We start from the raw sequence: 10,990 nt of genomic DNA, 5'->3' as shown, positions 1-10,990 counted from the left end.
TTCGGCACAACTTGACTCTATCGGCCCAAGCCCAATTACTGTTTCATTCTCATAGAGAGTATTAGTCCCTCACAGAGAGACCGAGAGAAAGCAAATAGCAGAGGGAAGCAATGGCGCTCTCTCTCCCCGCCGGCCACTTGTTGTTGCTCTTCGCAGTCTCCGCCTTGTTGTGCGTTTCAGTAGCTTTTCAATCGGATGAGCTGTTGCTGGACGACGAAGAGTTCGGTCTGGAAGGAGGGGTGCCCACCAAGTCTCCCGATCTCACTTACACGCGATCTTCTTCACCACCGGCGCAGCCGCAACCGACCACAACAACTAGCCGGAGGAGGTTTTCCGATCAAGATACCGACTCCAAGATCCAGTTCGAGCTCCATCACGCCTTCGGGGACTCTGATTTCTCTCCAGCCGGCACCTTCAGCGCTCGCTTAAAGACATGGAGCCACGGTGGTCAGGTTCGTTGCTTCCTGTCTTTGCTCTATTTCGTTGCTAACAAACTTTTTTAGACAACTGAAAATTTTGAGCTGCAGTTGGAGGTTAATTAATCGATGATTTGAGTTCACAGTTTTGAAATTTTCTTTACCGGATTTGTTTGTGGTTTATTGTTAGATGGAAATTAGTGTGTTTTTTTTTGAGTTGTGAGGTGAGGTGGTTGATGAGAAAATGAGGGGTTCAGAGTTTGATAGATTAAGAGGTTGATTGTTTTAGTTAGTTTAGGTGAATAATTAATCTTCAGGTGCTGATCAAAAAGCTTCATACTTTTGAGCTTTACTAGTTGTAACCCAAGATACGGCTTCAATTTAACATGTTTTTATTCTGTACAGACGCTAACGAAGCTTCGGTTTTCGAGGAATGCTTTTACTGAAGAGGAGAAGGAGAAGTTTTCTGTAAATTTCTCACCCTATACTCATGTTTCTTGCGTTTGATGGAGTTTCACCATTTCTCACTCTAACCTAATTTGAAATGTTGATTTATCTTTGCAGCTACTGCTGAAAGGAGATGACTTCTATAGCATAAGGTTGCCATCCAGTGTTGCGAATCCTCCTGGGAGGGATTATGTTATTTCATCAGTAAAAGCGGCAAGTCTTGAGCACCCTTTATTAAGCAATGATTTCAATAATATTGACTAATCATATACTTTTATAATTATTGTCTTTGCACTTGTTGTGTAAATGTGCAATATTTTATTCTGTTATTTTGTTCTCTGCTGCTATTTTTTTTTTTAAGGAGTCTATCTCCATGATCAAAGAACTTAAAAACTTAGTTGCAACTTTTCTCTTAATAAATACCAAATATAAAGTTTATGCATCTATTGCTCTCCATGCTTTCCATATGGTGTTTTTATGTTAAATGCACATGGGATTAAAAAGGAGACACCACTAACAATATTTTTGTATATCCAGAGATGTCTTCTGCGAGAGGGTTTGGATGAACATTTTGTTATACACACGGTAATCCTCAATGTTATAAATCTTTTGAACTCTTCCTGCTGTTTTCTCATATTTACTTTTTGCTTTCTGCTTCTAAACTTTTAGTGTATCACTGAGAGTATTTTAAATAGGAATAGTTCTAAGAATTGTCTACAATTGGCGTGCTTTCTCTAATAAGAAAGATGGGGAAATAAAACTCATGTTAACTTTATTGTTAATGAGACAATAAACGCTATTGCCCACCTGTACTGTTATAATGACACTTTCGAGAATTATCTTCAAAATCCATCCTTGAGCTTGATGATGAACTTGATAAGCGCCTTGCAGCTGCATATGCAGGTGCTTGGGGCAAACCCATATTCAGGGAAGAGACTTGGTTAGAACTTCTTGTTGAAAACTATTGCATAAGATTGCCTATAACTAAATTTGCATCTGATAGCATAGGAGTTATATCTGTGTATATATACTCGGATTACTCTTGAACTGTTTCTTAAAACTACAGACAGGTGTCAAAAGACAGCTTCAATTGGAAAAATGTCTTGTCGATTTTGTTGGACTACATAGTCTTCTTACTAGATGGACCCATGTTATTAATAGATTCCTGTTTCTTTACAACCATCAAGTCTTGTGCATGTCTCAAAGGTTAGATTTGTTTTGCAGGATGGAGTTAATATTCTGGCAGTTAATTATGGTTCCCCTGGGGCATGCCCATATCCTCGGCAACTGAGACTTGTAAGCGAGGATCAATCTTTCTTTGTTTCTAGTTGTTTGTTAATGAACCTAAGATAAACAGCAATATGATGATATATCTGTATAAATAAAAGTCGAGGCTTCTTCACAGACCACATGAGATTAACCCCTCTTTGTGTGAGTAAAAGCTGAGGCTTTGTAGCACTGGGGTTGCCATAAGTGGTGGTGAGGGAGGGTGTGAAGATTATGATAGGTCAAGGGTGGGGTAATCAAATAAGTTAAGGCTTTGTGAGCTAGAATCTTGTTGAGTAATCTGACCTTTCAACATCTTCTTTGATTTGTAATTTCAGCCTTCAAAATGGTCTTTTAACTCTCACACGGTTTTGAAGAACAGTGAACAGGCACCAAGGTGAGATGCTCTCAGTTCATATATCCTCAGTGTCTTGCATGTTGTGCATGCTGCTTAAACTCTTACTGAAAGTTCTTAATTATTTCAACTTCTCAACTAGAAAAGGTGAAGACACTGATTACATAAAAGAATAGTTACCCATTGATATAAGGTGTATTGATCTTAAATATGTTCCGTGGTTGATTGAAATGCATATATAAAATTGCAGTTAATCTGGTTAATCTGTATTAGTAAATATGCAGGGGATCAGCAATCAGTAGAATGATCTATTTGCTTTGTGTTTATAGTGGATTCTGTCTATAATTTGATCGTCAAAGGTTTTTGTGAAGGCCCCTAAAGTTCATCTCTATTACAAAATGTTTTCACAGAGCTCCAGTGTTTTCTGAGGAGATTTTTGGTGGTGAGGGAGTAGAAGGTGAAGTTGTACCGCCACAAGAAAGGTCTTTCTGGGCTAAATATGTGAGTATTCTTGGAGTTAATTGTTACCATTTTCCCCTCTCATAACTATCACATGTATTATATATCATTTTGGCATATGGATGAACTTTCTTTTATTGATGGACTCTACTGGAATGCTTGTATCAGTGGATGTACCTGATCCCTCTTGGGCTCATTGTTATGAATGCCGTAACCCAAGCAATGAACATGGCCGAGGAACAGGTTGGTGCTCCCTCAGCTGCTGGCCAAGCACAGCAGTCAGCTGCAATCCAACGTGGGTCAAGTTCTTCTGTGCGAAGAAGATAGCCGTTTTCTTCACTTGTTTCTGAATGATGCAACATCACCTCGAGTGAATGACATTTTAGGTTTGACTGTTGATTGTATCTTTAATCCCATGGGGGAGAGACCGTCATGAGGGTAGTAAATTCAGTAGTTTTGCCAAAATTGTAATAGTAACAAAGGCCGTTGCCACTGAATGGAAAGGTTGAATTGTTGAAAATTTCGAATTTAGTATTGTAGAGAATTGTGCATTTATTCAGTTCATAAACGATTCCCACTTTTTGACAATAATATTATTAGAGGATCGCTTATACGAACAAGAACAAGAGGATCGCTTATACGAACAAGAACAAGAGGATCGCTTATACGAACAAGAACAAGGCATGTTTGGTTGTGGTTTGTTTAATTATTGGAGTAATTTATTTGCAATGTTATGTAGAAGCAAATACTAGGACCATGCATGCTTTCCCAAATAAACTTGCACTGATGTAGATCCTGTCGATGGTTTTGGAATTGTAATAGTTATCTTGTGTTTGATTATTGTGATTCACAGTCAGGTTAGATTATTGTTAATTCTCTACAAGGCGTTTTCAACGTGTAAAAGTGGAAGACTAGAAGTTTACATGGACAAGGATTTTGAAGAACAATGCAAAATGTATAACATCGAAAAACAACTAATGTCATTTCTCTTCTGTTATTGATTACAGAAGTTTTAAGCCAAGACTGCCGCCTGTAGGCCAACTACTGCTTCTTCAACAATGGATACTCTTTACAGTTACATGTGGAACCTAATAAAGGGAAAGCAAAGCGCATACATACTCCGGAAAATAAAAGTGACACGAGCTAGGAAGGACATTGCAGACATTGCAATTAAGTTATTACATCGAAAATAAGTGACTGAATCTCTTGTATATGAAACCGAGACCAAGAGGAACACAACACCATCAAATCATAGCTCATCCTGCAAACCAAATGAAAAGGTCATCTGTAAGTGGTGTTCACACCTTAATTTACTGTAATTCTTTAATGCCAGTAGAAAAGAAAAAGAACCAACAAAAAAAAAAACACAATGAAAAATTGGTGCTTACATGATCATAATCGTCCCAATCGCGATGCTGTGGAGTATAAACAGCCGAGTTAGAAGTGGATTAGTAAGACATTCAAATGAACCAAAAGCTTAAACTGAGTACCATTAAAAAACCAAACAAAACGTTCATCAATGGTAATCTGATTATCTGAAAACCTATATCTACATTTCAGATGAAAGATTCAAGCTTACCCTTCTATATTTGTCTCTATGTCTGTCCCGATACCGTCGATCATGACCCCTTTCTCGTCTCCTCTTTTCACCTTCTTCTCTTGCTCTTTGAGCTTCCTGCAAAATAAGAGCACAAAATACTTATGAATGAAACTCAACTAATTAAGCCTGAAAGAAGTTCTCATAAGCAGTGATTACGGCATAGAATACCTCTTCCTCATGTGCTTTCCTCCTTTTCTCTGCTTCTTCAAAAGCCTCCTTTTCAGCCTGAAGTACCACAGGAGAAACACAAATAACTATTGTGAGCTAGATGCCAATGAATTAGTAAATACCAGTTACAGTCGATAGAGGATCACTGACCTCTCTATTAGCAAATACTTCCTCAACAACTTTTTTTGCATATTCTGGTTCATCACAAATTAAAATGTTGTCGAAAACTGAACCAGCCTTTACCTACACCACATTATTTAATCACATTAACACAATGACAATAACATCCTTATATTCACAAATTGATAATTTCGTGCAGTCCTACCTGCCAAACCTCAATCCCCACATACTTAATTGGCTTAAGCACATAAAGATCAGGGTCATCTTCAAACTCTGCATAGAAGAAAAATGAAATCACTAAACTTCACATATCTGTTTTTAAGATCTGTAGTTATAATAATCTATAGTACCATGCCAGAGCATGTTATTTATTTACTAAACCATACCTGGATTATCAATCCAAGGAGTCTTCCATTTGCCTTTATAGTTTGGGTTCTTGACTCTCTGAAATGGAAGTATAAGTCACAAATTAGAAAATAGAAACTGCATGCCAAAAGATTGACCTTCAGTTTTATCTCTCTTCTTAAAAGCTTAGTTAACCTACCTTGCGTCTCCATGGTCCTTTGTAAGCTGGATTTGGTACCTTTGGAGCTCTCCATAGACCACTCTCGTCTTCATCCCAGTCAGCGGGCTAATTAGAAGGGGAAAATAAGAAATATTTCTATTAACTTCATTTCTTCTAATATGCATCAAAGCACAAGCGGACATTAGTCACAGTCCTAAAAGCAAACGAAGAATGGGAAAAATCGGATAATATGGCAGTAGCTTTTTCACATATGTAGCTTTGTTTATATAAAATTACATTATAACCAATCAACTGACCTTTTTAGCGGTTGGATCTGGAATTTCTTTTGGAATTGAATCATATCCCTGGAATACCAAGAAATGCATCAATAAGACATTACTTATGCAGTCACAGAGACAAAGCCTTAGGAAATGAAAGAAATGTTCCATACCTCAGGCTTGATGTCATTAGGATCATCAATATATTCTCTCATATCCCAGTCTGCAGGCTATAAGAACAGTAAATGATACTTCTTAGTTAAAGAGAAAGAAAAACCTAGAAGTTTATCATATAACTTGGTTCTTGAAGACAAAGATTTGAAATGGAAATTGAAATTGATCCTACAGGAAAAGCATGACCATATTAAGTGATCTAATCTACAGATTACTGAGTATGTAGTGCCTTTAGCACATGATAGAACCTTAGAGCATTAACATATAATGTACCTTCTTTGCATTGACATCTTTGATCTTTCTCGGTGGAAGAATATCCCAGTCTGTATACATGCTTCCAGAGTCCCTTTCTCTATTGTCAACGAGGACACTATAAGTTGCATCAGGCCTAAGAATAAATGTGTAGAAATGAGTTAACTTATCAGTTTCACACTGTAAATCCTTCTTGATGGGGTAATTCTGGCCTTGGTAGGAGAGTATAACGTGGAGTTTCTTTGTGTCCGTTCCACATATATCTGGTCCGAACATTAAACTACACAAATAAAATTTAGCATAATCAGGGATGAATCTTAGAATTGAGAGTTGTAGTTTGTGTCAGTTGTAGGAATAGAAACATGTGCATAGATTGCGTAAAATGACAGAAACCTGTAAGGAGTATCCCCGCTGAATTTCTTCTGATTAACAAATCCAGACATGAGCTTTATGTAACCCCCACCGCATTCAATTTCCTGCTCAAACCTTACAGAATATTGGAGGACCAACGTTCTGTTCTTGTTAGAGAACTCCGGTATCTTTGCAGATATGGCAAAATGTTTGGCATCACTAGATGTCTGAATTCCTGCAATTTCAGATACACAATCATGAAGCCAAAACTTTACTTCCTTTTGACTGTCAAATGTTAATACCTCTGCATTTCATCAGAAGAATAAAACCACCAGCGGTTCACCCAACAAATGAAGCCATAAAAATCAAAGCATCTGTCTAATAGAAACTCTTACTTTGTAAGAAACAGGACGTTTACTTTTCACAAACTTTCTTTCAGAAATTTCATTATAACGAGATGAAACAACAACAAATTCATACAAATATTTATTCTAGCCAATGGACTAACAATAAGACTCCATTGTTTTCAAGCCATGGGTTAGATTAATGAAAAGTTGAATGTATGACGAACAGCAGATGGTGAGTTCATTTACTTTGCAATACAAAAGTGCAAGACTTTACAACACAAGAGTGAATAAATTCATCAACTTATGAAAAAGACAAGTAATTCTTTAGTATGGCATATAATTAGGAATATGAAGCATACCCTTATCATCTGGGTCTCCGTGCCACTTTCCAGCAGCGTGTTTAAAGTAACCTGCTTTACCTTCACTTCTTTTCCAGTCGGACTGAACCCAACGGCTTTTCCACCCATCTAATTAACCCAAACAAACAAACACACACACACACATCAGTAGTCAGTACATCACCAAAACCAAACTAAAACGCCAAAGAAGATTCCACTTGGTTTTTCCATCAACTAGTCTATATATATATCCAAGAAAAGAACTAAGAAAGCTAAACAAGATAGAGCCAAAGTCAATGCTCATCTTGACTTGGATTCTGTTCATTCACACAGTAGTAAAAACTAAAAAGTTTCTCAGAACATGTAAGGTGTGGTGGGTTGAGTTGAGATCAGAGACAGTTAGATACTGGGTGAGCATATTTTGTTACTGAGAGTAAAAAACTTGAGTAAAACTTGAGGGAGTCAAGGAGCTCGAAAGAAGGATGATACCTTCGAAACGCTCTTCAAAAATGATTTCTGAGCGTGAACAATGGAAGTTGAAGAAAAGTGAGGACACTGTTATTAGCACAAGTTGCAACAATTGAAGCTTAAGCTGCTTTGCCATTTGCGCAAGTTGCAACAATTGAGATACTCTACTGCGTTTGTGTTTGTGTCTTTGGCCAACTTATATTAGTACAAGCAAGAGATTGCCCACACTCTGCTTTTTAATTTCGGCAATGCCCTTAGATGACTTGAGATTATGGAATAATAATATAAATGTTCAAGTCATGGTCTCCCTCAAGTGGGGGGTGGGGTGGGGTAGTGAGCACCGATGGCTCAGCTTTGCAATTCGAGTTGGTTCGACCAATGAGAGATGAATGAAACGTTTCATTACCCAATCAGAATTGTGTTTTCTATTTTTCTTTGTTCTCATGATTAATTCAATCCATCCACTCCAATTAACTAAACTAGATGATTAGTTTTCTTACTGCGCGGCCTGCACCATTGTATTATGTATGAGGAAATATTTCGGAAAAAAAAAAAAAAAAAAACGCATCAGCAGGTCCTTCTCTAAATGTGGTAATTTTTAGCGAAAATTCTTCTCAACATCGGCAGGAGACTTGATTCAGCACTTAATGTGCAATCTTAGTTATTAATATTTAGCTGAAAAAGTTGCATTTTTACTGTTGTCATTATGCTAATTGCTAAAACAACAACATTTCCTATGATTGACTTGGGTCATCTACCGAACCGAGACCCATTTGCAGTAAACTTCCCGGCAGGTAGTGAAAAAGGAAACAGAATTTAATAGATATATAAATATAGTTGTAGTTTCATTGAAGAGGAAGGGTATTCTTAACAAAAGACCTGACTTGGGGTCTCCTCCTGTTTTCGTGACTCGCGTTATTCAAAGTCTTCCCTTCAAGTCAAGTCTACTCCTAGGCCAAGAGAAGAGAGTAACGAATGGGTAGGACAAGATAAAGCTGTCGTTCACAATCAGACTTGTATATGACTTCGGTGCACCCAGCAGGTTTGACTTCTGCTGCATAAGACTTGAGTGCATACCCTCCTTTCGGCAAATAATACCAAGTCTTGCTCGGGGCAGAATGAATTTTAAGGCCAGCATGGAAATCCAGTTATCGAATACTTGTAGTACAACACATTATGGATGAATTTTCATTCTACATACCTATGTATACAAACATATTGTAGTCTAGATTCTAATCCAATCTGATTCTAGGATACAATACCTACACCATAATGCATGAAACACTAGTCTGAGATTTGACAAGCAATAAACTAAATGACTTTATTTAAACAAAACATCGATGAAGTTGTTTACACACTTTCCATAAACTGGAAATGCCAGCATACTGAAGTTTAAGCATACCAAAAAACTCCTTTTTTTGGAAGTAGGATTAACAAGAAAAAAGGTGGGAAAGAGATATGAAGCTCTTAAGTTCTACAGCTATTCCTTGCAGCAAATAAAATGAAGCTTCATGCCAACCCTACTTTGCCTGAGGGTGAGAGGAAATAAAGTCAACAGCAAGACCAATGGAGTTGATCTTGTCTGCTTCATTGTCTGGGATCTCAAACCCAAACTCCTCTTCAAGTGCCATCACAATCTCCACAGCATCTAAACTATCTAATCCAAGATCCTTCTGGAAGTGAGCATCCGGAGTAACCTACCAAGAGAGAAATAACAAACATTGAAGATTATAGAAACTGGAATGCAGCTTAGCAGCATAATAGCCATCAAAACAAATTCAAAATGTGACTGGAAATGAATGCATACATTCAAGGAAGGGATATACTACCTCCCGAAAGGAAAGTTTAAAGATAAAGGTCACCCCACATTAGTCTTCTCTAGTATCCTCCCCTCAACCCCTAGATCAAGTTTTCTAAGACTGAATATAATTCCAAAGGCAAGTTAAAACCATCAGGGATCTTGAGCGTTAACTAGATGGCTAGTTTAGACAGATGCCGACTAAATCTATAATCTTCGTTCTTCCATATTACGGAGCTCAAAGGTTATCTAGATTCTAGAGTCGGAGAGCTTGGACAAAAACAAGATTTAGGGATCACAATGTGGCATTAAAACTCCCTGGGAGTTCGGACCTTAATACCACAGTAGGAAGAATACATCCAAAACAAAACCAAACAAATGCTCAAAAAATAACTCAACTAAGTAATAAAAGGTTTCAAGTATGAAAAGTCACAGCCAGTTTATCAACAATGTCAATCAATTTCACTAGCGTTGGTTGAAGAATATGATCTAGCTCATTAAATATACGAACGCATATCTATCCATGTTTCATGAGAAGATATCTAATTCTGGCGACCTACAGTAATATGGAGGAAGAAAGAGAGAAACCTAAGGAGAATATACACGAGGGACTGAAAAAGAAAGTATTTCTTAAAAGAAGTTAAACCTACGGAAAAACGCAATGTTAGGCAAACAAGATGAATCCGAGTGCCTGGCTGAGATGAAAATTTAAAGAGGAAATTAAGTTTCAGCAGATTTAAAACCAGCATTTTCCCTACTTGTGCATTTCAGTTTCTAATAAAAACAAACAGCCATGCTGCTGCAAATAAATGAACCCAGAATGAGCCAAAATACACGGAGCAATATTTCAATCCCAAATCCACATCTACTTTTGCATACAGAAATACAGTCATTACTTGTGTGTCACAATGGCCTGTCATATACAAGACCCACAATGCTATGACTCAACAGTGAAAACAAACATTTTATGATCCTATACTGACAATTCCAAAACCCTAATTTATCCATTACTATCAGTAGGTATGTGAATCCTCATCACTCGACTTTTTTGTTTTCATTTTCAACTCGAACAAATATAACTCTCTCCACAAAAAATAATAATAATAATAATAATTTCTTTCTCATTGCACAATTGCGTTATCAACTTTTGATTCGATTTTTTGAGGAGCGAAAGAGAAGGAATCGTGCCACAAATTAGGAAACATATAGGGTTGAAATGGATTCACCTTGGAGGGATCGACTTTCTGGAAGTTCTTGACGACGGTGATAATCCGATCGGTGACCTCGGATTTGTCGAGGAAGGTCCCCCTGACCTCTTCGGAGTAGAAGCGGGCGCGTATGGCGTTGAGGAGAGGGGAGGTGACGGAGGAGCTAGAGCTAGGGTTTGGCCGCACAGCCTGAACCACTGGCACTCTCAGGTACTTTAGCATTACGCTTCTCGCCGCCATTGAAAACAAGACCTCTTTCTACTCAACTCTAACTCTAACTCTAACTCTAACTCTCTCCGGAAATGGTTGCTGCTTTCGGCTGGCTCTGTGGGTGTGAGAGTCTAGACAGGTCTGAGGGCGAAAGAGTAGTAGAGAACCTCGATTCCCTAATAAACTATACCGGGCCCCGGTGCTGGGCCTTTTCATTCAAAAACAACCCC

At 37.9% G+C, this 10,990-nt stretch overlaps 3 protein-coding genes across 3 annotated transcripts; 1 reads left to right on the top strand and 2 right to left on the bottom strand.

The window, feature by feature from the left end:
* Nucleotides 1-53: 53 nt before the first annotated feature.
* LOC133721323 (uncharacterized) lies at nt 54-3,498 on the top strand. Its single transcript, XM_062147901.1, has 8 exons — nt 54-452; nt 822-884; nt 981-1,076; nt 1,401-1,448; nt 2,088-2,159; nt 2,468-2,526; nt 2,895-2,985; nt 3,112-3,498. The coding sequence occupies exons 1-8, from the start codon at nt 111-113 to the stop codon at nt 3,268-3,270; spliced, it is 930 nt and encodes a 309-aa protein (XP_062003885.1). The 5' UTR covers nt 54-110; the 3' UTR covers nt 3,271-3,498.
* Nucleotides 3,499-3,901: 403 nt separating this feature from the next.
* Nucleotides 3,902-7,724, bottom strand: LOC133721322 (calreticulin-3-like). The gene is made up of 14 exons (XM_062147900.1): nt 7,566-7,724; nt 7,098-7,205; nt 6,434-6,626; nt 6,062-6,320; nt 5,788-5,844; nt 5,654-5,701; nt 5,376-5,462; nt 5,218-5,275; nt 5,037-5,104; nt 4,862-4,954; nt 4,712-4,768; nt 4,523-4,618; nt 4,332-4,358; nt 3,902-4,204 (listed from the first exon to the last, which is right to left on the bottom strand). The coding sequence occupies exons 1-14, from the start codon at nt 7,678-7,680 to the stop codon at nt 4,193-4,195; spliced, it is 1,278 nt and encodes a 425-aa protein (XP_062003884.1). The 5' UTR covers nt 7,681-7,724; the 3' UTR covers nt 3,902-4,192.
* Nucleotides 7,725-8,839: 1,115 nt separating this feature from the next.
* LOC133721448 (acyl carrier protein 2, mitochondrial) lies at nt 8,840-10,915 on the bottom strand. The gene is made up of 2 exons (XM_062148068.1): nt 10,569-10,915; nt 8,840-9,241 (listed from the first exon to the last, which is right to left on the bottom strand). The coding sequence occupies exons 1-2, from the start codon at nt 10,788-10,790 to the stop codon at nt 9,065-9,067; spliced, it is 399 nt and encodes a 132-aa protein (XP_062004052.1). The 5' UTR covers nt 10,791-10,915; the 3' UTR covers nt 8,840-9,064.
* Nucleotides 10,916-10,990: the final 75 nt, after the last annotated feature.

This window comes from Rosa rugosa, chromosome 7 (assembly GCF_958449725.1).
Source record: "Rosa rugosa chromosome 7, drRosRugo1.1, whole genome shotgun sequence".
NCBI classification, from domain to species: Eukaryota; Viridiplantae; Streptophyta; class Magnoliopsida; order Rosales; family Rosaceae; genus Rosa; species Rosa rugosa.
Note: the sequence above shows the minus strand (reverse complement) of the source record. Positions and strands in the feature narration are given on the sequence as shown.